Below are 26,831 nucleotides of genomic sequence, written 5' to 3'. Positions count from 1 at the left end.
AAGAAAATGATTGGATGTGTTGGTTTTAGTAAAAAAGTTAATGTCATTTACTAAAATATCCCTATTAATAGTAGTTGAATAACGTGAAAGTTAATAAATAGGGATATAATAGTGGAAAAATAATAATGATTGATGCATTGAAATTGTAAATGGACAATTACTTTGAGGCAAAGAAAAAATACAAATGAGACACTTATTATGAGACGGAGGAAGTATTTGTTAAAAAAAATTTTGAAATATATTTATTTTAATACTATAATTTATAGATTAATTATTTGTTATTAGTATTTCTTTTAAATAAAAACTATTTCGTATTTGTATTTATATTTGTTTATTAACTAACAATAAAGATATTCTTTTAGTGGAATTGTCAAAATTTTATTTTAATAGAATGTTACAAGTTTAATGAAATTGGACTCTTGTACTTGGAAAAGACTAATTTGTCCTTTGTTCATAAAATTACACTTATTTGTTTTGGGGTAAAAGTATCTAAAATTTACTTTTTCTAATCAATGGTGTCATATTGTTCTATTCTAATGAAATAGTTATGAGTGAAGACCCATTTTGGTTCCTCACAAATATTACACGAGTCAAATTAGTCATTCACAATAAAATAGACTCAATTTAATCTCTTATAAAATTTAACTGGATCATATAAGTCTTTCTGTTAATATTTTTTTCAAACCGGTTTTTCCTAGTTTTAAATCGTGACTGGATTGCCACGTTGGATTTTATTTTATTTTCATTTTTTAAATTTTTATTTTTAATTTCTTTTTTACACAATTATAAATTAATAATATAAAAAAGCCAAAATTGTTTCTTATAAGGAGTTGAACTCAGACCCATGTGGTTAATCTTAAACAATTCTAAATTTAAAATAAAAAATACAAAATTTGTATCAATATGGTCTCGAACCTAAGTCTCTTCAGATTAAATGACAGTCAATTTAATAAAATAGAAATTGATTTGTCTATTTGTAAATGATAGTCACTTTACTAACAATAATTTGTCTAGTTGTTATTGATAGTCACTTTACTAACCGTAGAAATTGTTTGTCTGGTTGTAAATGATAATTACTTTATTAACAATAGAAATTGATTTATTTAGTTGTAAATGATAGTCACTTTACTAACAATAGAAATTGATTTGTCTTGTTGTAAATAATAGTCACTTTACTAACAATAGAAATTGATTTTTCTAGTTGTAAATGATAGTCACTTTATTAACGATAGAAATTGATTTGTCTAGTTGTAAAGTGAAAATCATTTAACTTGAAGGGACTTGGATTTGAGACCTCATGGATAAAAATTTATGTATAAAATTAGTTAATATTAGTAGAAATCATGAAAATTACTTATTTAAAATTCCTTTATAAGAAATAATTTTGGCTTTTTTGATATTATTCATTGATAACTGTTTAAAAATGAAATTAAAAATAAAGAATAATTTAGTATTTAAAAAATAAAAAATAAAAAAATCTAACGTGTCAGTCCAGTCACGGTTTAAAAGTATGAAAAGAACCGGTTTAGAAGTAGGAAAAAACCGATTTGAGAAAAATATTAGCAGAAGAACTAATATGATCCGGTTAAATTTTGCAAGGGATTAAGTTGGGTCAATTTTTTTGTGAGGGACTAATTTGACTCGTGTAATATTTGTGAGGGACCAAAATGGGTCTTCACTCAATAGTTATTGTTTTATGCTTTTGCTTGCTATGTTTGAACTGATTGATGATGTCATACGGTTTAGTTGCTATTATTTTTCCTCTTTTACCTTTTGCCAAGCTACAATTCAAAATTCAATTTTGAAAACAAACAAAATGCCTATTAAAAAAAAAACAAAATCTTCTGACACTCTCTCCCTCTCGTCCTTTCTCTCACACTCTCTCTCTTCTTCCTTCTCCTTCTCCTTCTTCTTCCGATATATGTCTTTGCCATTTCGTTTTCCTCTCAAAGCTAAAGCTACAAATGCCTCTCTTGTCAAATGTTTTGGAATCTTCGATCTATGTTGCGGTTTAAACTAATCTTCACAAATAAACCCTAAAAAGTGATTTGCTTATTCAACATATGAAGACGGAAGGTGAATAACCTGGTTTCAAATTTGAATATGTCGGAACAAGTTGGAAGCCCTAAAAGCGGGGGCTTTGTTTATGTTTTAGTTCGGTTGATGACAGCCGGTTCAGTTCCACGATTCATATCTCGCCACCAACGTTACTATTTATCTTTAGGTGTGTTCAATGTTGATGATTTAGGGTTTATATGTTTTGTTGATTGGGGGTTTTCTTACGGTGTTTTATTGATTGGGGCTTTTTTATAACGAGATCTTAATGCTGATTATTAATTTCTGTTTGTTTTAGTGGCCCTCATACATGGTATCTACAGGCCAGGAGGAAAGGAAACATCGATGTATTTGTTTTTTAGTACAAGCTTTTATTTTGTGTGTTGATTTTTAGTTAGAGTTTCATTAAACCTGTATATTTTTTGTCTCATTTACCCCTCAATGTCTTGCAGCAAGTTTCTACATTTTCACCAATTGCAGATGGAAGTCTACTTGTATGTTTGTTGGTATATTTTCTCAATAATAATGTTATAGACTGATGAAAATTAATAATAATGTTACATAATGTAAAAGGTGGCTTAGATGTGTATTTTGTTGATGACCACTTGCAGATCTTAGATTTGGCTTTTGATGATGAGAAGTCTCACAATATAAAGAACTAAATCACTAATGCCCTGTAGGATCTTGAGATGATACTTGATTCCTTATTAAGGTGGGAACTAAACCGAGTTCGGTTTTACGCTCACGATGTTCCACGACAGAGGAGGGACTGTTGGAAGAGGGGGAAGTCCTACTCATCTTGCTATATTATCTCATCCTTTGAGTTCAATAAATTATGGTAGATGAAAAAGACTAATCTCTTTTCTGTTCTAATTAGATTTGGCATATTTGTCCTTCCTTATTTTTCCTTTCCATGCAGGGTGCAGTGTAGGAAAATATAGCAGGGAGGATTCCTGGAATACAAAATTTCTCAGTTTAGTAGTTTTTGTTTTTAGTCCTTTTAACCCTTTTGAGTACGATAAGATTCAAAACTTTTGCCCATTCTATTTCTTACAAGCTATATTTTGTAGTTGTACTCTTTTGCATTTGTGAAGCTCTTCTTCATCAAAGTGGTAATTCTCTGTATGATCAAGTTCTCCATCCAAACATGCAGTCCCCGCAGTAAATTCTACTTGCATTTGATTCTCACTCAGCTGCTGGTAATTATCAACAGGTTTTTTAATTCACAGCTTCACAAGTTCATAAACATATTGGGTGAAACTATCCCTGTTTCTAAATTTATATTGACAAATTTTATATTTCCTTTCTCTGTGTACAACGTATGTTACTATCTTACTTATGTTTTCATTCATTACTGTTCAATATGTATGTGTTGTGTACAACGTATGTTCTATATTATGCCACTTCTGAGATAAATTCATAGTATTGAGTTGATTTGTTTAAAACTCCTTTTATGTAGTTTACATAACTGGATTGAAGGTTTATATTGGAAGCAGCATGAAATAAAGATCCAAACATGGACAATTACTTATGATTGGCTTCAAGTTGATGATATTAGTTATATGCCTTACTAATGTTTCAATAATAGTGTTCAGATAATTTAGAGTTAGAATATTTTCGACAAAACTGACCATGCCATTGTTGTTGCTGCTGCAGAATAATCGAAGGAGTTTTAATCTGTTCATCTTGCACCATCGGGCAACTGTTGTTCTTCGGGTGAACAATTAAGGTTTGTTTGTTCGCTTGGAAACAACATGGATGTTATAATTTAAAGGGTTAAATGGCATTCACCCCCTACCATATAGGCGTGTTTTGATTTACCCCCCTTAAAAAAAAATTAAAGCAGACCTTATCAAAGATAGATTCCATGAATGTAGCCCTTGGTCATTTTTTTTGGAGAAGATTCTAGGAATATTTCCTATGTGGACAATTTGGAACAACTGACTGTGTAAATGCTTGCCACATAGGATCCTTTGTTTTCTTAGTTCGCCCCCTGAAAATAGCTGACAATTTGGAACAGCTGACTGCGTTTGACTTTATGCACAGAGTTGTTAACATTAATCACAAAGCTTTTAATCTGAAAGGTAATGTGTAATTTACTTATCTCATAGTGATACATTTTGGATTTATGATGATGATATGGAAAGAAAACACTAGCTGGATTAATAAAAGATGGGATTACTGCAGTTACACACTATTACTCGAATGATTTTCACACGGAATTCAGACTGCAAGTACGTTTAATATCGGGCATAGTTTTTTTTTATATGAAGTTTTTTATATGAAGTTTTTTTGGTTCGTAGTGCTGTCAAATATCGGGCATGGCGGCGCCATCAGTCACCGTCATCAACATTAGCTTTTGCAAGACCTTATACTCCTCTGCTCTCTTCTCCCAGACGTGCAGAAAGCATTCTGCAGAAAAAAATATTTGAACCGCTCTGCCAATACAATTTGAGAGTTTAATGAAGGGGCCAATCAATGTATATATATAAAAATGATAATAGGAATGAAGTGTTGCTATGTAAAATCTTGGTGGAGTGAAATACTCATTACTAAAAAAATATTAAATGTTAATATTTCTTTCATTTGCACTAATATTTTGTATATTTAGCTATTGTTTAAATTGTTGTTATTCATTATTCTGGCTCTGGTGCCTCACCTGTTTAGTTATACAATTAGAGAGAAATCATCACAAATTATGTACAATTCTTCAAAGTTTTTTGTCTTTTAAATTTGAATTTGAGGTTAGATGAGATGGAGAAAACACAGAAAAAGAAATTTGATTTGGTCGCTATAGATCTTTTCATGGTTACTCAGAAAGAAGTTTCTTTGTCATTTAAAAGATCATTTCATAAATTAATTACGATTTCTTTTAGATTAACATTTTGAGTCCTACAATTATATATATTTTAGTCTCAATTGCTAAGTTCTAAATACCTAAGTTGCGATTATGTTATGACAAATACTTTTTATTTTATCTAATTGTAATTTAATATATATAAAATGCTTCCCCACCTAATTTTCATTGGAATTATACACGAAATTTTTTTGCAGTTAAATATATTTTTTATTTTGTTGTAAAAAACAAATGCGCGCACAACACCAGTACCCGTACGAACGCACGGGTATCCTTCTAGTTTGTTAACAAGATTTTTGAAATATATTTATTTTAATACTATAATTTATAGATTAATTATTTGTTATTAGTATTTTTTTAAATAAAAACTATTTCGTATTTGTATTTATTAACAATAAAGATATTCTTTTAGTGGAATTGTCGAAATTTTCTTCTAATAATATGTTTATGTATAATTATTAATAAATTTGAATTAATAGCCGAACATCTGTTTACATTTTATAATGATTACTATTAAACTATGGTCATATATATATATATATATATATATATATATATATATATATATATATATATATATATATATATATATATATATATATATATATATATATATATATAAAAAGGAGGGTTATATTTACTCCAGGAGTAAGTTATTATAACTTACTCAAAATCTAGATCATCGATTCTTCTCAATCTAAGGTTTAAAATAATAAGTAATAGTTTTCTCTCTCCACATTTAATTACTTATTATTTTAAACCATTAGATTGAAAAGAATCAATGATATAGATTTGGAGTAAGTTATAATAACTTACTCTTGGAGTAAATATAACCATATATATATATATATATATATATATATATATATATATATATATATATATGAGGAGGGTTATATTGACTCCAAAAGTAAGTGTTCAACACTTACTCCAAATCTTAACCATTGATTTTCATTAATCTAACTCTTTTAATTGATCATTTAATCTAATTATTTTTGGAAATATTTTTCTATATAAAACTTTAATTAAAGCCGTTGGATTAATGATAATCAACGAATAAGATTTGGAGTAAGTGTTGAACACTTACTCTTGGAGTAAATATAACCCTCATATATATATATATATATATATATATATATATATATATATATATATATATATATATATATATATATATATATATATATATATATATATATATATATATATATATATATATGAGAAAATAGGTGATGCACGGACAATGTAAAATAGTTTTACACTGTCAACCAATCACAATCATGTATCCAATTAAAACATTTTTTTATTTTTAAATATAACCCTCCTCTCTCTCTCTCTCTATATATATATATATATATATATATATATATATATATATATATATATATATATATATATATATATATATATATAGGAAATGACTTTTTTATATGGGAATGTGAGAATGCATCTGAACCATTGGATTTTAAAATAAATGGTGGAGATTATGTATGAGAATTTTTTCTCTCTCCTCCATTATTAAATAAATGATGTAGGAGAGAGAAAAAAGATCCACTTATAATCTCCACCATTTATTTTAAAATCCAATGGTTCAGATTCATTCTCACATTCTCATATAAATATGTCATTCTCATATGATATGCCATATATATATATATATATATATATATATATATATATATATATATATATATAATAAAATTTTAACAAATGAGACCTACATGTTACTCCTTTCCTGTCAAATTATAAGTCATTTTAAGTATTAGACAAATTAAAAATATATTTAATTTTGTATAAATAATATAATTTTTCAATATTATTCTTCATTTTTGACATGAAAAAATTTATAGAATTGTAAAAAAAATGCTATAGGATATATTAAAAAGAAAAATCATTAATGTTGTATTAGAATTGTTAAATAAGTTATAGTTTGAGAGAATTCCCTTCCATTGTTCTAACACTCACCCCTAAGCCAAATATTGTTTTGATTGTGATGTGGCTCTTGACTTGCACAATTAAAGGCCAATTAGTGGTCTTTGGAAAGCTCTAACGCTATTGAGATGAGGTTGTGCCTTTGAAAGGCGCCCAAGAACAGGATGCATGTTAAGTTGCCAGGGTCGATCAACTCTCATTTCACATCCCAATTGACCTACTAAATTGTGAGGATCATGAGCTCATTTTTATGGGGAAAAATATCAATTGCGCCTTTTCTAAAAAAATGTGATTCCAGATTCTCTGTCCATGCTTGAGATTCTGAAAGCTTTAGCAGGTGCAACATTTGCTGTTAAGACCTTCCAGACGTACTTTCCCGAGAAGAGTTAGATTTCCCCCCAAAGAAACCTCATGTGATGGTGTTGGTAGTCTTCTCAGAACCTTGCTCGAACATCCTCGTGAGAAGATGGTGAAAGCAATATTGAGAAGATGATGGGTGTAGTCCAAGTTAGTTTTATTAGATTCCACGTGGGCCCTAATTGTACTCGCAAAAAGTAAGAATGCGTGACAATCTCTAGTAATTAATGGTTGTCAACAGTTTTAAGATTTGTTGTGAGGTTGAGAGCTTTCTCATGTAGGGGTCAGAAACTATGTCAGCGTGTATCTCTATATCTATCATTTTATTGAGCGATATCACGATATTGGGAATTAACTGTGTTTCCTGAATTTCAATGAATTAACTACCTATTAATTCCCACAACTCTCTCTGTCCCAAAACTGACCCAATATAAGTTACCGGCAAAATCACACGCTTTGGATGAAGACACAAAAGATTTGGGAAACATATCCGAAGAAAGGGCGCCTTATCCAAAAGAGGGGCACTCAAACGAACAAAGGATAGATAAGGAAAGAACGATAGGCGAAGCGTATTCCTTTGCCATACCCCAATGACCCCTTCAAATTACACCATTACTCAGTCCCCTCAAGCACAAGGCCTCGTAGAGACTAGAGTGTTTTAGTCCCTTACCATCTTCGAATTTTTCACAAGAGCCTTATCGAAACCTTTATTCATATAGTTCTGGAGGCTTAGGTAAACCTTGCGGACAAGACTTAGGTGAGTCCCTCAATTGAGACCTAATTGAGTCTTCCTGACGAGACTTAGTTGAGTCACTCATGCGAGACCTAGTTGAGTATTCTTAGAGAGACTTAGTTGTCTCTTCATGACGAGATTTAGTTGAGTCCCTCAGGCGAGACTTAGTTGAGTCTTCCTGACGAGATTTAGTTGAGTCCCTCAAACGAGACTTAATTGAGTCTTGCTGAGAGACTTAATCGAGTCTTGCTGACGAGACTTAGTTGAGTCCGCTAGCATGTCTTAGTTGAGTCCCTCAAACGAGACTTAATTGAGTTTTGTTGACGAGACTTAGTTGAGTCCCTCAAACGTGTTTTAGTTGAGTTCAATTTTATAAAATGTTAAAGATTTCTTTATGTTTTATACAAATCTCCTCTCCCAAAATCCTCCCTTCACCTTCCCCCTAAACTCCCAATTTTATAAAATGTTAAGATTTTGACTTAATATGTGGTGTCAGGATATTTTAGATCTTGAACGTTTAGTTCATTGACAATTTCGACGCTAGCCGAACTCCCCAGCGGATTATTTAGTAGATTTTTGATGAATTTTTTCTAAATAGATCTAATTGCCAACCGTACTTTAACAATACTTAATAAAAATTTAAATCATAAGTGAGCCTTTCTCCTTGATGATTCACATTAACTCTCTCATTCTTTCTTCAATCCTTAACAATTACATTCAATTATTTCATTTTCTATTCGAAAAGAAAGTTTGGCTGAATCAGTGTGTGAAATCAGATGTTCTTACATGGCAGGAGATGCATCAGCCATGTGCAATGTGTGTGCATTTCCATAAGACATGGCACAATACTGGCAATGACATAATAACACCCACCTTTCAATTTTGACTTTGTAACATGCATAATATATTCTTAATTTAACAAATAAGTACATAGCTGCTTGTGAGAACTTAATTATTTTCTTCTATTTCCTGATGAACAATCAAAGTCAATGCAGACAAGTTAGGTAGTTGCATGTTACTACTAACATTAATTAAATCAAATATTCATACAAGTAATAGATAGTACGGAATACTAAACCTTGCATTAGTCCATTTGATAGCCTATCATTCAAATAATATATATAATTTAATCTATTTATCAATTATGAATATATATCCTAATACATGTTGACATGTTGTACATGATAGTACCACTGACGTACCATCAGAAATCTCATTATATTCCAATAGTTTATTGAATTTCAGTTAGTTGTTTCTATGGGCTAAAACCGCCTAACTGCACCTATAAATTCTCAAGAAAGTCTTCCATCTTTAGCATCAAAATTCTAGCAATTCCTTCTTCAACTAGTCAGAGAAATTTAAAGGATGGAAAAACTCATTATCTGTGTTCTTATATTGCTGATGAATTTACTCACTTCAGAACTCAGAGTAGAATCTGCTGTTTGGCAACAAGCTCATGCAACTTTTTATGGTGGAAGTGATGCCTCAGGAACAATGGGTATATTTCAACTTCTTGTTCATCATCTTTATCATAATAACTATATAATAATAAATTTGTTTTGATTAATTTTTTTTTAGGTGGTGCATGTGGTTATGGAAATCTGAACATAGATGGATATGGAATAAAAACAGCTGCATTGAGTACTGCTTTGTTTAATGATGGCAAATCATGTGGTGGCTGCTATCTGATAGTTTGTGATGCAAGAAAAGTCCCTCAATGGTGTCTCAGAGGCACTTCCATTACTATTACTGCCACAAACTTTTGTCCACCTAACTTTGCACAACCTAATGACAATGGTGGTTGGTGTAATCCCCCAAGACCACACTTTGACATGTCTCAACCTGCCTTTGAAACTATAGCCAAATATAGAGCTGGAATTGTTCCCATTCTATATAGAAGGTATGTCCCGTATCCGACATGTGTCAGTGTTGTCTGACACACTAACACATGTGGTTACATTTTTTTTATCGTTTTCTCAAAATTTTACTGATGTCAATGTATCAGTATCAATGTCATGTGAGATGTTTGTTATGACGATTACACTGGGGTGCTTATCAATTAAATCTATAAATATATGTGCATTATGGAAATATTTGTTGTTTATTTGTGCAGAGTTGGTTGCAGAAGAAGTGGGAACATAAGATTTACTATAAATGGGAGAGACTATTTTGAGCTGGTGCTTATAAGCAACATAGGTGGAGGTGGAGAGATATCAAAAGTTTGGATAAAAGGATCAAAAAAGAACAAATGGGAATCAATGTCAATGAATTGGGGTGCTAATTGGCAGAGTCTAAGTTATCTGAATGGTCAGAGTTTATCATTTAGAGTTCAACTCAAGAATGGAAAGACTCTTACAGCTATAAACGTTGCACCTTCCAATTGGAGATTTGGCCAGTCTTTCAAAAGTAATGTTCAGTTTTGATTCTCAACAAAATACTATGACTTATATGATATGAAATATGAGTCAATAATACTCCATTATTCTATTTTGGTCATTTATTTATGTAACAGTTATATAGTATATTGTGCTGATTTTGTGTAAGGAATTATTCCAAGTGGTTGGGGCTGAGCAATATATTTTAGTATTTGCAATGAAGGCTGCCAACTATGGTATAATAATATGTGTATGTAATCAGAAGCATACTTAAATGCTTTTATTAATATATATGCTGACGTCAAACCTTTTTTTAATTTAACTCTATAAATGCTAATATGTATAAAACGTACCCAAAGAAATTAACCTACCACCTCCCACTATATATCTGACACCTTCATATTTTAAGGTCTTTTACCATTATAACCTTCATCATATACTAGAATTTTAAAAAAGTATTGGGGTGTACTGAAAATATTGATTATTCACCAGAAATTTGTCAAGATTTACATTTTTTTACCGTTGAAAAGTTATAATTTTTGTCATTTTGAAATTTCTGGTATATACATATTGGGATTTCTGAAAATTCCGGTAGATACTTGAATTATCTTACAAATAGTGAAATTTTTGGTATATACAAAAATATTCCGGAAATATGAAATTTTCGGTAGTCTGTGAGGTAAATTTTTTAAATTTTTTTATGCATTAATTTTTTTTGAATAATTGACTCATAAAAAAACTACCCGATAAAATACATATATATGATAAAAATTGTGCTACATATAAAAATACAAAACAAATTAGGATGACTTCCTAACTTCGTCTTCATTGTGCCTAATGCGTCCTGCATATGCTAATTCTCAAGCTTTTGCTTCTTCAATACAATTTTGTCTCTAACAGTCAGTGACGGAAGACAATGGACAATTAGGTTTTAACTTTACCTAAACTCAATGATTGTTGTTGACAAAACCAACATCAATGATATGTTTGCTTGTATACATAGGTGGAGTTAAGGTCAGAGGGAAAAATGTGATGTTAAGTTTTTTGAAAAGGGAGACAAATACAATATTGTATCTACTACCAATAGGGTAACCCATAACAAGAATCGTCATCCATTTATTCATATCTTGCACACCTAAGTGTTCTACTCTTAACTCATTCCTAACTGTAGAGACGGTGTCATAGAACAATTTGGAAAACAATTATGGGTGTTAATGAAATTGAATATCTAACTGCATCCGAATCAAGGGCCATGACTCTTTATCCCATCCAAGTAGAGCGGCAATAGCTCAAAAACCATAATTTCCATCTTTATCAACATCAATAATGTCATCAATGTATGAATATAAGAGATCAACAAACTGGGACAAGTAAACATGTCTTGAAGATTTGGTGGACGATTCAGTGTCAGCAGCCATACTTGACAGTTGTCATTCAGTTGGTTTTTTGCATGATCTTTTCGTAGTTTAGCTCCCATGCGAGCCCTCAACATACTCCCATTGTGAAGGATCACGATGCACATCACTCTCTTGACCCTTTTTACTCTTATTTGCCTTGTAGTTCACCGACGATGGACACATAGAAGTTGTGGATGAATGTGCTAGTTCTTGAACCTTTCTCTTCAACACCCTCTGGCCTACAATATCTAAAGAGAGGGAGCTGACATGACACCTCTAAATCTCTCTAAAGATATAACCCCACCTATCTCCTCTCCACCTCACCCAGATCCTTATCCAAACCCTCCTCCTCACATACAAGCCCAAATGGAAGAATTTAGGTTTGGTATCTTTGATATAGTTCATGATCTGGTTGTTGAGAGACTTCTAGCCTCTGATTCTATTTCATGTGCTACTAAGTGGGATACTCTCAGAACCTATATCGATACAATTATGCAAAATATGAAGTCTTTCTTTACTGAGTTTGTAGCTTCTTCGAGTTAGAAGCACGAGCAATTAGAAGCTAAATTGGCTTATGTTGCTGCTAATCAAGAGGCTGTGGGTGCCCAACTTCAGTCTGTGGCTGCTTCTAATCAGGGAGAAATGGATGCCCAGTTGAAGTCGGTGGTTGTAAGGCAGAATGACATGGGAACGGGTATCATGGCCATCCTAGAGCTTCTCAAGAAACCCTAGGCTTTAGGACTTAAAACCTTCTATTGTTTCTGCCTATTTTTGAATTATTTTTCAATCTGACAAACTTTTTCCCTTGGTTTTAATAATATTTTCTTTAGTATCTTTTCTTATTTTCTTTCATTCATGTTTTTTTTTTCGATAACCAAGGGGGAGTAAGATAAATAAGTATTTAAACTCTTGAATCTAAAAGTTAATAACTAATGTATTGCTTTAATTGTGAAGATTAATTTATTTTGCTTTAAAGGTCAATTTAATTAACCTGGATAGAATTTAGGGGGACCTTATAAATCTCAGCTTTTGGACTATTAAACTTAGGGGAAGCTTACAAATCTCAGACCCTGAAGTCAACTTGTTAATTAAATTAACAACTATTGTTCTTAAATACTTGTGTTTGTCATCATCAAAAAGGGGAAGATCGTTGGAACAAAATTGGTTTGTACCATATCCCTAAGGTTTTGATGATAACAAAGTATTTAAAGAACATTTGGGTATACTGATATATGTACTATTGTGCTGGACCATAAACTAAAAATTGTGATATAATCTAAGTACTAGTAATGAAAAATAACATTTTAAGAGAAACTAAAAGATCCAGAATCTGAAGGATCGGAACCTAAGAGTCAGACTCTGAAGTGGGTCAACTTATGAAGACCATAGTCTGAAAAAAGTCAACCTCTAAAGATTCAGATTATGAAGGATCAGAGGATGAGATCTAGACTCAGAAGCTGGTCAACGCAAGAATCAAGAAGACTCTGAAAGGTCATTTTCTTCTTTTGATCACATGTAGAACCAAGAAAAAATCTGCACAGACAGCAAGGATGCAACAAATAATTCCTTTTGAAGTATATGAATTTTCCATGACATTATCCATATGAATAAACATTCCAACGTCTATGATCAAGCTTCTCCAAGACTCTATTGTGCAAGCTCTTTTCTTCAATGATTCTTTTATTTCTCTCTATATAAGGAGCTTAATACTTGAAGAAAAATAATGAATCTTTGACAATTAAATAGAGTTGTTACTCCGTCAAATCAAAAGCACAAGTTTAACTTATAATTTATTAATGTTTATATACCTTAGAAATTCTTAAGCCATAAGAGTCTTATTGAGTTGTATTTTGTTTACACCTCTAAATGCATATCAAGTGTAATATCCAATCATTATTATATCTTATTAAGATAGATTATTAGACGTCTCTTGCTTATGTGCTTGAGCATTAGAAGTTTCTTACTTGTGTGTTTAAGCATTGGAAATCTCTTGCTTGTGGGCTTGTGCATTGTAATCAATTGTGATTATAGCGAAATCCCTTGAAAGTGAAAGCGGACTGGACTATTCTCGTTTTGTGGGAGGAAGTAGGATAAACTGCTTGTCTCTCTCTTTATTTCACTATCTAATTTTGATTTAGTTTTTACTCAGTGCAGATTTCTCACTTTTTATCAGATTCTAGACCTTGTATTCAGAATCTGATAAAAGTGTTAAAGAAAAGATAGATAAAACTAACACAATTCAACCCCTTTTGTGTTTTTCTGACCTTCAATTCCAATACTTATAACCCTAGATGAAGAGAACTCCCAAAATTTTCCTATAAGAATAAATTTTCCTAATCAGCCATTAGACCTCCCGACTTTCAAAGACAAATGGGTGCCCCGGCTTCCTAGAAATCCAACCTCAAACTACTAATGTATAATTTCATAATCGCTCAAACCAATAAAAATGAGGAATTCAAAATTCAAAACCTATACACAAGTTATATCTTTAGACAGTTGGAATCTAAATATGACTTTATAGTTACCTATAACAGAATGCTGGAGACTTAAATATCCCAAGTGTCTCACAAGCAAGCAGCTTTGTTTGCTCCTCTTGGAACATTTTTGGGACAGCCTGAACGAAACCCGAGAGGTCATGTAAATATTGCGTCGCTAAGAAATGGTAGCAATTATAGGACGCACATAAGAAGGATGTGGGTAAAATCGAAGAGAGTGAGTTAACACCACCTACGAAGGAGATTGTTAAAGAAGAAGTCTATGTTACTCCTCCTCCGCATAAACCACCAACTCTGTTTCCACAAAGGCATTTTCTCAGAGATTCAACACTTCAATTTGTCCTTGTGTGTCTCCTTCCTCATATGGTGGACTCCACTAAAAACAAATGTTGTGCTTGATTGACGTCTTTAATTTGTACACTTTGATGTAAACTCATCTCATGAATTCCTTCAATAAATAATAGAGTTATCTTCTAAAGCCTTTATTCATATCATATAATGTCCATGTGCTCATGAGGGTCTCCAAACCCGTCGTAATTCTCCATCCTTGGTGGCTTGTTTATGAACTTTGGTGAATGGTTTCTTTTTATAGTTAGTGAAGGCTTGATGGGTGGTATTATGCTCAATTCCAATGTGAAGATGGTGTGAAGAAGATCTCATAGGATGATGGCCCTTAGGCAGTGTATGAGTGGTACCACCACCTCCAAAGTCATAAAAAGGAAAATTGTGACCATAATTGTCAAAGTAATCAAGATCATAGCCTGTACGTCTTGGTAGAGATGAGGCTCTTCAGTCATGAGAGTGAGAATAACATTGTGGTATCTTGAATCATTCATTGTTGATCAGACGTCAAACATGGAAATTATATTGCATTGAACCATAGACCGAGTTTCCTTAGATGCTACCATTGGATGAAATAGTGAAAAAATGTTGCAAGGAAGTTAACATCGATCAGAACTAGTAAAAATGATTATTGTGTTTGAAACAATTAAGAGAAGCGGTTGTGGTGGGTCAACGGAGGAGATCCAAATGTTAAGAGTCCCACATCGGACAATATATGGCTTGAACATGTGCTTATAAGTGGGGGCAATCCTCACACTATAAGCCGGTTTTGTAGGGATGAGTTATGCCCAACCACATTGGCCATAAGTGGGGGTAATCCTCACCCTATAAGCAGGTTTTGTAGGGATGAGTTATGCCCAACCCGTATTGGAATAAGTCTCTGATGATGGTCAGAGAGGATGAGTATTTGTAAAGTTAACACTCTAATACTAAAATAAGTGTTTGAGAGTTGAGAGAGGTGGAATTATGAAAGTGCGAATGAGAATAATACTTGAGTGTGACTTAGAGATATGGTTAGAACAGTTCCCAGTTTGACCGGCATGGATTGTGGGTGGCCGTTGAATGCAAACTGACGGGGGAGACTAGGACGGAGTCGTGCTCTTATGTGATGTCCCAGAGTTAAGTTATATTTGTTCATCATCTAATGAACGTTTGATTGAATTGAGCCTATGAACTGAACAAGTCTTATTGGGTCTTTGTCAGCCTTTATTATTAATAATAATAATAATAATAATAATAATAATGAAAAATGACTCAAACATTGATACATATATAGAATGAGATAAAATGCAAAATAACATTTAAATATGCTTGTGATCACATACACATATTATTATACCAAAGTTGCCAGGCTTCATTGCAAATACTAAAACAGATTGCTGAGCCACGTTGCACAACCACTTGGAATAATTCCTTACAGAAAATCACCACAATATACTATATAACTATTACAAGAATGTACGATTGCTGACTCATATTTCATATCATAAAAGTCATATTATTTTGTTCGGAATTAAAACTGAACATTACTTTTGAAAGACTGGCCAAATCCCCAATTGGAAGGTGCAACATTTATCGCTGTAAGAGTCTTTCCATTCTTGAGTTGAACTCTAAATGATAAACTCTGACCATTCAAATAACTTAGACTCTGCCAATTAGCACCCCAATTCATTGACATTGATTCCCATTTATTCTTTTTTGACCCTTTTATCCAAACTTTTGATATCTCTCCACCTCCACCTATGTTGCTTATAAGCACCAGCTCAAAATAGTCTCTCCCATTTATAGTAAATCTTATGTTTCCACTTCTTTTGCACCCAACCCTGCACAAATATACAACAAATATTTCCATAATGAATACATTTACAAATTTAATTGATATGCACCCCAGTGTAATCGCCATAACAGACATCTCACATGACATTGATATCAGTGAAAATTTGAGAAAACAATAAAAAAAATGTAATCACATGTGTTAGTGTGTGTGTCAAACGCTGACACATGTCGGATACTTCACATACCTTCTATACAGAATGGGAACAATTCCAGCTCTATATTTGGCAATGGTCTGAAAGGCAGGTTGAGACATATCAAAGTGTGGTCTTGGGGGATTACACCAACCACCATTGTCATTAGGTTGTGCAAAGTTAGGTGGACAAAAGTTTGTGGCAGTAATAGTAATGGAAGTTCCTCTGAGACACCATTGAGGGACTTTTATTGCATCACAAACAATCTGATAGCAGCCACCACATGATTTGCCATCATTAAACAAAGCAGTACTCAATGCAGCTGTTTTTATTCCATATCCATCTATGTTCAGATTTCCATAACCACATGCACCCCCTACAAAATAATCAAAAGAAAGTTATGATGACTTATGATAAAAAAGATGAATAAAATAACATATAGACAAGAAGTTGAAGTTTACCCATTGTTCCAGAGGCATCACTTCCACCATAAAAAGTTGCATGAGCTTGTTGCCAAACAGCAGATTCTACTCTGAGTTCTGAAGTGAGTAAATTCATAAGCAATACAAGAACACAGATAATGATTTTTTCCATCTTATAAATTCACTGACAAATTAAAGAAGGAATTGTTGGATATTTGTTACTACATATGGCAGACTCTCTTGAGAATTTATAGGTGCAGTTAGGTGGTTTTAGCCCATAGAAACAAGTAACTGAAATTCATTAAACTATTGGTAAAATAAGTGTTGACCAAAAAATTATTCTCCTATTGTAAATAAAATATTATCTACATAACATGCATTTGTACGTAGGCATGGCTGGTCTCTGATTGTATTAAATATTCTAGGGTTTTGCTAACCAGTGCCTCAGGGCAATGGTTAAGCATTCTAAAAAAATAAAATATTTTATAGAAAATTTAATATTTCAATTTTTGAAACATTAAATACGGAGATTACCGAGATGAATTTACTATTTTTAAAGTCTTAACCATTGTCCGGTTAGCATTTTCCAATATTCTATTATTAGACTTTTTGTGTGTAAACTTTCTTATTTTCACATTTGATCCTCCGTAGGATCCGTGGTACGTTAATGGTACTATCATGTAGAACATGCATTAGTATATAATGATTGATAAATAGTTTAAATTATATGCTATTTGAATGATATGCTATCAAAGAAACAGATAGAAGGTTTACTGGTATGTACTATCTATTACTTGTATGATAAGTAATCAATTCGTACACAAAAATATATCGAAATAAATATTTGATTTAATTAATGTTAGTAGTAACATGCAACTACCCAATATGTCTGCATTGACCTTTATTGTTTATCAAGTAGTCTTAAAGGAAAGACAAGCAGCTATGTACTTGAGGCATGTTACAAAGTCAGCTACGAAGATGCTGAATTGAAAGGTAGGTGTTATTATGTCTTTACCATCTATATTGCACATGTCTTATGGAAATGCACACACATTGCACATGGCTGATGCTTCTCTCACCATGTCAATAACTGAGTCACACATAGAGTCGGCTAAACTTTGTGATTGAATGGCGTTGGATTACAACCAATTGTTATCCGGTAGCTCAAACAAGTAATGAAAGGGAGTAAATATGAAAGAGAAAAATTGTAGAATGATTGTATTGAGTTTTGTCATCACTATCTTATCTACTCATCAATAAAATTAGATAGAGTTACTCATAGAATAAATCTTCGATCCCTAAGATAAACTATCTTTTTTGTCCTTTTGGTAATTCGTGGTGACACGTATGTTGGTGATTTTAATATCATCAATGCATTTTGGTAGTAATGTGATTTACTATAGGCCAATGCAATTATGCGTTAAGTTTGAAACGAGTTAGGGTAGTGCGGAGTGCACGCTAGTCGAGCCAAACGCGTAATTGAATATGAATAATAGAAACGGGCATAACGTTTCGTTTGAATAGTTGCACCCGTTCCCAACGGACATAACGATTCGTTTGAATAGTTGCACCCGTTCCAACAGACATAACTGTTTTCCGAAAAGGTGTGTCTGTTCGTTTCTATTATTGGTCTCCTATATAAGGAGTCTTTTGGTTTCGATTTGACACACGAAATTACATACTTCCTCTCTACATCCTGATCTGTTCTCCATTGTCAGAAACAGATTGTTCTTCAAGAATTATCCCCGCAAAGATTTCGTGAACCCAGACAAAGAATAGGGTCGAAATACTTTGTTCGGAAAGTGAACAAACACGATTCTTGAAGATATCCAGGATTATCATACCATATATCTAACAAACGAACAAAGTATTCTTTCTGATAATCATGGCTGGAGGAGGAAGCACCGTGAAGGAGATGACTAAAAGTTTCGGAAAATTGGACAAGTTTCAAGGACAAGACTTTAGGCGTTGGCAGAAGAAGATGCATTTCATGTTAACAACGTTGAAGGTGGTGCACGTCTTGTCTACACCAATTCCAGAACTTGAGGAAGATGACACGTTTGAAAATCTGAGACGCCGATCAAAGTGGGAGAACGACGACTACATATGCAGAGGGCACATTCTTAACGGTATGTCTGATCCCTTATTTGATATTTACCAAAACGTGGAATCTGCAAAGGAATTGTGGGATTGTCTCGAAGCCAAGTACATGGCAGAGGACTCATCCAGTAAAAAGTTCCTGGTGACCGATTTCAACAATTACAAAATGGTTGAATCGAGGTCTGTCATGGAACAATTTAATTAACTCCTCTGAATCCTTGGACAGTTCACACTGCATGGATTGAAGATGGATGAAACAATATCTGTCTCAAGCATCATAGACAAGTTGCCTCCTTCATGGAAGGATTTCAAACACAATCTGAAACATGGAAAAGACGAACTGTCTTTGATCCAACTTGGAAGTCACTTGCGCATAGAGGAATCTCTACGAGCGCATGAGGATAACAAAGGAAAAGGCAAAGAAATTGCTGGGCCCTCGGTTAATATGATCGAAGAGGGTGGTAAGAACGATTACAACAAAAACAAAGGAAAGAAACGTGCTTTCAATAACAAAAAAGGCAATTTCGGTGTTAACAAGAAACCGAAACTAGAATGCTGGAAGTGTGGCAGAACAAGCCACTTCAAGAAGGATTGCCGTTTCGATAAAAAACACAACAACGCGAACGCAAGTGGTTCAGGAAAGGGGTCCAAGGACCAATCCGAAAACCAAGGTCAGAAATCAATTTGTGATTTGAATAGTTTGATTAAACATTCGGTTTCACTAACTTCCGAGGCATTTTATGTGCAGGATGATGCTATCGCGTGGTGGATTGATTCTGGCGCCACAACACATGTTTGCAAGGATCGTTTCTGGTTCAAGAATCTTGTTCCAGTAGAAGATGGTTTTGTTCTATACATGGGAGATGATCATTTCGCTCCCGTTGAAGGCAAAGGAAACGTGGTGCTAGAATTCAGTTCTGGAAAGACTATTACTTTGTTTAATGTATTGTATGTTCCTAAGTTACGTAAGAATTTAATTTCTGGTCCTGTATTGAATAAGCTTGGATACAAGCAAGTGTGTGAATCCGATAAATATATTTTATCGAAGTCTGGTGTGTTTGTAGGATTTGGTTATTATAATAATGGAATGTTTATGATGAATTTGAATGGAGTTCCTAAAGATTCTGATTCTATATTTATGTCTTCTTCGAATGTTATCAATTTTTCGTTATGGCATGCTCGTTTAGGACATGTACATTATAAAAGAATGCATGAAATGTCTAAAGACGATTTAATTCCTGTTTTTAATGAAAATAACGAAAAGTGTAAAACTTGCTTGTTAACAAAGATCACTAGGCAACCTTTTAAAAGTATAACAAGGAAATCTGTCATTCTTGAGTTAATACATAGTGATTTATGTGATTTGCATTCTACTCCATCATTAGGGAATAAAAAATATTTTGTCACTTTCATTGATGATGCATCGAGATTCTGCTATGTTTATTTGTTGCACGCTAAGGACGAAGCCTTAGATAAATTCAAAATTTATAAAACTGAAGTTGAAGTGCAACGGAATGTAATGATTAAAACATTACGCACCGATAGAGGTGGTGAATATTATGATCCTGTATTTTTCCAATCCGTAGGAATCATTCATGAGACTACGGCACCTTATACACCTCAACAAAATGGTGTGGCTGAAAGGAAAAATAGAATTCTTAAAGAAATGGTAAATGCCTTGTTATCTTACTCTGGTTTGAGTGAAGGGTTTTGGGGAGAAGCTATGTTAACGGCTTGCTATTTGTTAAATAGGGTTCCTAATAAAAGGAACAAGACTACCCCATATGAACTTTGGTATAAGAAACGACCCAACTTAACATTTCTACGTGTTTGGGGTTGTAGGGCCATGGTTAGACTCCCGGATCCAAAAAGGAAAACTTTGGGCGAAAAGGGTGTAGCTTGCATCTTTGTTGGATATGCTGAACACTCCAAGGCTTATAGGTTTTATGTTATAGAACCTAATGACTCGATTTCTATTAACACAATTATAGAATCAAGAGATGCCATATTTGATGAGAATTGTTTCTCTTCTATACCTAGACCAAAGTTATCTATACCTAATTCGGACGAATCTCTAAGGGATGATCATTCAAGTGAGACACTTGAACCCCGTAGAAGCAAAAGAGCAAGAAAAACTAGATCTTATGGATCTGATTTTCAACTATATTTAGTTGAGGGATCAAAGGATCAGATTGAAACTCAATACTACTATTGCTATAGTATAGAGGAGGATCCAAGAACGTATGATGAAGCTGTGAAATCTCGAGATTCTAATTTTTGGAAAGAAGCAATTGATGAAGAGATTGGTTCTATCATGGAAAATAATACTTGGGTATTATCTGATTTACCACCAGGCTGTAAACCATTGGGTTGCAAATGGATCTTCAAAAAGAAGATGAAAGTCGATGGTACAATTGACAAGTTTAAAGCTAGATTAGTTATCCAAGGCTTCAGACAAAAAGAAGGGATTGATTATTTCGATACCTATGCTCCGGTTGCCCGTATCACTACTATTAGATTGTTGATTGCCTTGGCGGCTATTCATAATCTAGTGATTCATCAAATGGATGTCAAAACAGCATTTCTGAATGGTGATTTGGAAGAAGAAGTGTATATGAAGCAACCTGAAGGTTTTGTAATGCCTGGTAATGAGCATAAAGTGTGTAAGCTAGTTAAGTCGTTGTATGGGCTGAAACAAGCTCCGAAGCAGTGGCATCAAAAGTTTGATGAGGTTGTTTTGTCCAATGGTTTCATTCTAAACCAAGCTGAAAAATGTGTATATAGCAAATTTGATAAATCCGGTAAAGGAGTTTTCATTTATCTATATGTTGATGACATGTTGATCTTTGGCACCGACCAAAATCAAGTTGATAAAACAAAGAATTTCTTGTCATCAAAGTTCTCCATGAAAGATATGGGAGAAGCAGACGGTATTCTTGGTATTAAGATTAAACGGGAGAATAAGGGGATTGTAATTACGCAATCTCATTACATTGAGAAAATACTTAAGAAGTTCAATTATGAAAATTGTTCTCCAGTAAGTACTCCCATGGATCCAGGAGAAAAGCTTATGCCAAATACAAGTAAACTTGTGGATCAACTCGAATACTCAAGAGCTATAGGCTCTTTGATGTATGCTATGATTAGCACTAGACCGGATATTGCTTATGCGGTTGGAAAGTTGAGCAGATTTACTAGTAATCCTAGTAGACATCATTGGCATGCGATAACTAGGGTATTCAAGTACTTGAAAGGGTACTATGAATTATGGATTGTCATATATGGGATTTCCTTCGGTGTTCGAGGGTTATTCGGATGCTAGTTGGATAAATAATGTTGAAGATTCATCCTCTACAAGTGGATGGGTGTTCTTGCTTGGGGGAGGTGCCATCTCATGGGCTTCCAAGAAGCAAACATGTATAACTAGTTCCACAATGGAATTTGAGTTTGTAGCATTAGCTGCTGCTGGTAAAGAAGCAGAATGGCTAAGGAACTTGGTATATGAGATTCCGATATGGCCTAAACCGATATCACCAATTTCTATCCGTTGTGATAGTAGTGCCACACTGGCTAAAGCATATAGTCAAATATACAATGGAAAGTCTAGACATTTGGGTATTAGACATAGTATGATTAGGGAATTAATCATGAATGGGGTGATATCTATTGAGTTTGTTCGGTCGCAACAAAACTTAGCTGACCACTTGACGAAGGGGTTAGCAAGAGACTTAGTGAAGAAGTCGGTAATTGGGATGGGATTAAAGTCCATTTAAATCTATTAGTTATGGTATACCCAATTCCCTTCTAATACAACGTTAGAAGCAGAATTCAATGTGGAAAGATCATAGTTAAAGATTGGAGCAATTGTGTTTATATTCCCAAGGTATGTGCTCAGACCTGCAAGTGATGGCTAGGTTGAAGTATATCTTCTTAATGGTTCTTTTGAAAAATTGCTAATGCAGGTGCAAGATTAAAAGGATCACCTATGTGAGCATGAAGTTTTGCCGCTTCAAGAAGCTTGGACTTGGCTTCCTATATGCTTATTAATGGATAAGGACACATCGCTTGTAAAGTGTCAAGTATGAATAGTAGAGTATTGTAAGAAACATCTGTGTACTATATCTCTAGATATTCAAATGGATTGACGGGTTCAATCATTATGACACCCCGATTTTCGAATATTTGGAATGTGTATTTGTACTAAGATGAAAATTCAATCGTAAGACATTTTCTTCTATGCATTTGTTTGATCGTTATACCTGTAAAGTAAATCAAGGATTATACTAAAATGGGGGGAGTTTGTTGGTGATTTTAGTATCATCAATGCATTTTGGTAGTAATGTGATTTACTATAGGCCAATGCAATTATGCGTTAAGTTTGAAACGAGTTAGGGTAGTGCGGAGTGCACGCTAGTCGAGCCAAACGCGTAATTGAATATGAATAATAGAAACGGGCATAACGTTTCGTTTGAATAGTTGCACCCGTTCCCAACGGACATAACGATTCGTTTGAATAGTTGCACCCGTTCCAACAGACATAACTGTTTTCCGAAAAGGTGTGTCTGTTCGTTTCTATTATTGGTCTCCTATATAAGGAGTCTTTTGGTCTCGATTTGACACACGAAATTACATACTTCCTCTCTACATTCTGATCTGTTCTCCATTGTCAGAAACAGATTGTTCTTCAAGAATTATCCCCGCAAAGATTTCGTGAACCCAGACAAAGAATAGGGTCGAAATACTTTTTTCGGAAAGTGAACAAACACGATTCTTGAAGATATCCAGGATTATCATACCATATATCTAACAACGTATCAACTTCATATATAGGACATGATTTATGACATTTGACGTTGTACCCGGACAAATTATCGTATGCACAAAAGTTATTGATTATGCAAAACATCATGGCACACAACTTAAAGTTATAACATGTATACACATCATCAACATCAACACCTTTCTCCCATAAAAAGTCTTAAATCTTCAATCAATGACATAAATAAACATCTATGTCGTTTCCTGGTTGTTTTGGACCCGGAATCATCATCGATAGCATCATATACTTGCGCTTCATGTACAGCCATGGAGATAGGTTGTAAATTTAGAGAAGAACATGAAATGACGTATGGTTAGTACTCAAATTACCAAAAGGATTCATTCCATCAGTTCATTAGCATAATCTAGAAACAAGGAATCAATTTTCTTCAATTACAATGAATCAGCTACATGGAGAATTTTTTTATCACACTCTTTCATCTACATACCATCTAGTATTCTTTGTGTCACTAACATTAGCAAACAATCTCTTGAACCTTGGAATTATCGGTAGGTACCATATCACCTTGACAGGAACACCCTTGCTAGTTGCACCATCGTCGTCATAAACATCGTTGTCCTTTTGTGTGTAGCACGGCCCCCCACTCCTCAAGCACTCGTTCAAGTTTTCAAACTCTTTCTTATGTAAGATGCAATAATTACGACAAGCATGTATTTTGACGTAGTCCAAATCCATTCGACACAATATCTTCTTGGCCTCATAAATACGGTTTGACAACGTGTTACCTTTATGAAGCATTTCTTTCAACAATTCAAGCAATTCAATAAAAAATTTATCCGTCCACCACCTCTTGCCTTAAGATTAAATAGTCATAACACAACTGACAATCTTATAAAATCTTTACATATCGGGTACAACGAATCTTCCATGTCTCTTCGCAAAGTATCTACCATATTAGCTTCCTTGAAAGCATCGACTCCAATATAATAAATTATGTCTTCTAGATTATTAGTAATACATTTATCATCTTCAACTGTTTGTGACAAAGGTCTCTTTTTTGTCCCTTCATCATGCCATACCCATTTCGTGTAATTTTGAATAATTTCATCACAACCACAATGATTGAATATAACATCCATTGGATTTTTTTTGCGTATTATAGCAATTCATACAAGGACACAGAAAAATCTCATTGTTATTAGGAAGGATTTTATCTGCGAAATCAAGAAATTGTAACAATCCTTTCTCATGCTCGCTACTTAATCTATTGGCTTTCATCTAACTACGGTCTATAATCAAATAAAGCTTCTGAAAATAAAATAAAAAAGAGTAAAAAAATATAGCTTATCAACAACAACAAAATAATACGCAGAGAACAACAAGAACAACAAAAACATGTCGCGGAGCTCCTTGCAGAAGAAGTGTTCTTCTTTTGGCTAAGCTCCTTGGAGAAGAAGTGTTATTTCGTTGGCTAAACTCCTTGAAGAAGAAATGTTCTTTCGTTGGCTGAGCTCCTTAGAGAAGAAGTGTTCTTTCGTTAGGGCTTGAAAATTGAATTAGATGGACATGAGAATCAAAATTAAAAAAACTTTATCTCGGTTAAATTTAAAAAACCAAGGTAGATTAGACGACGTAAAATTTATAAAAAAATGCGTCTTTTGGTCGTCAAATGAACAAAAAATTAGGGAGTATTTATCTTGGTTTTCATAAAAACCGAGGTAACGTATCTGACGTAAAATCTAAAAAACATAATGGCGGCTTTTTGATTCCATATATAACATTAAATATCAGGATTTAAGAATCGAATCTCAAACCCTTAGCATATATTTATGTCAGATTTATAAATATCCGAGGTAACAATTTTATTAATATTTTTTAAATAAGACAATTCGCTCCGTTCACATGTAACCGCGACTTTGTTTCCTACGTTGTGAAAACTTCGTCATGATTATTTGTTGTAATGAATATATATTATTGTTTTAAAAAAATAATTAAATTGTGTCCTGTTCATTGGTTATATTTTGGTTTTTTTGCTGGGTAAGATGAAAGATTTGTCAAAAAATATAATTTATTATTTATAGTAGTGATTATTAATTCTTTCAATCTCCCTGATAAATTGATTATTCCCTTCATTTTGTTGTCGAGCTCCTTCTAAGATAATGATTTTCTTGTAGCAACTTCTGCTAGTTATGTTCCCTTTTGGAGAGAATCTGTTTAAGAGAAAGGTGATAAGTGACCCAACTGATGTCTCTTATCGTCTTTGTGAGATTTTGGTCGAGTCGGTTTCCCATTTATTTAATCTTTACTTTTTGAGTATAAAATCTTTAAGTGGTTGAAATGACATATATTTCTTCCCAGATACCCTGGACTTCTTTTTGAGTTTTTTATTTTTATTTCTTTAGATGGTTAGGTGAAAGCTAGGGTGGTTTCATGTTATTTGGCAAGTTGTGCTCTTGCTCATTTGGAGAGATAGAAATGACATTATTTTTTATGCCTCTTCAATAAACGTGAAAGTGGAAGAAAAATATTTTTCTAAATTTAAAATTACTTTTAGATAGATTAATATAGAACTTTTATACTTTTTTAATTGGCTTCAGCACCCTAACATTTAGATTAACCAATAAGATTGTTTTCCAGTTGGGGTGAAGTTTTTAGTTGATTGCTTTTTTTCTCGTTTGTTTTGTGTTAGTGTTTGTGTCATAGCTTTGTTGGTTGTTACTTTTAGCCTTTTGTGTTGTTTTCTTCTTTTTTTTTGACAAAAAATAAATGATATTCATTCATTCAAATCCATAGAGTAAATCGTTGCAATACAAATTCAAAATTGCCAAAAACAAAAAGGATGAATCTGCGAACAAATCCACAGCATCCATGTTAATAGCATAAAACGGCAAATTGCATATGCCTACGAATATTAATGTATTAACTGTATTGAGATGTTCGAAATATTCATGCTTCCGGATCTGTAGCGTTGAAGGCACCAAAGTCATTGATTGAATCTGCACTAGATCGAAACTAATCT

At 33.3% G+C, this 26,831-nt stretch overlaps 2 protein-coding genes across 3 annotated transcripts; one reads left to right on the top strand and one right to left on the bottom strand.

Moving 5' to 3' along the window:
* The first annotated feature begins 844 nt into the window (after positions 1-844).
* Positions 845-10,357, top strand: LOC131622683 (putative expansin-A17). Of its 2 annotated transcripts, none has more exons than XM_058893725.1 (3): positions 845-866; positions 9,501-9,834; positions 10,048-10,357. In XM_058893725.1, the coding sequence occupies exons 1-3, from the start codon at positions 845-847 to the stop codon at positions 10,355-10,357; spliced, it is 666 nt and encodes a 221-aa protein (XP_058749708.1). The 2 variants fall into 2 exon arrangements, with proteins under 2 accessions (XP_058749708.1, XP_058749707.1); XM_058893724.1 differs by lacking the exon at positions 845-866 and adding an exon at positions 9,276-9,432 and having other exon boundaries at positions 9,513-9,834.
* A 5,699-nt stretch (positions 10,358-16,056) lies between these two features.
* LOC131622667 (putative expansin-A17) lies at positions 16,057-17,104 on the bottom strand. The gene is made up of 3 exons (XM_058893704.1): positions 16,972-17,104; positions 16,565-16,886; positions 16,057-16,366 (listed from the first exon to the last, which is right to left on the bottom strand). Exons 1-3 carry the CDS (start codon positions 17,102-17,104, stop codon positions 16,057-16,059), a joined length of 765 nt encoding a protein of 254 aa, XP_058749687.1.
* Positions 17,105-26,831: the final 9,727 nt, after the last annotated feature.

Source organism: Vicia villosa, unplaced genomic scaffold (genome assembly GCF_029867415.1).
Source record: "Vicia villosa cultivar HV-30 ecotype Madison, WI unplaced genomic scaffold, Vvil1.0 ctg.000037F_1_1_3, whole genome shotgun sequence".
NCBI lineage: Eukaryota > Viridiplantae > Streptophyta > Magnoliopsida > Fabales > Fabaceae > Vicia > Vicia villosa.
Note: the sequence above shows the minus strand (reverse complement) of the source record. Positions and strands in the feature narration are given on the sequence as shown.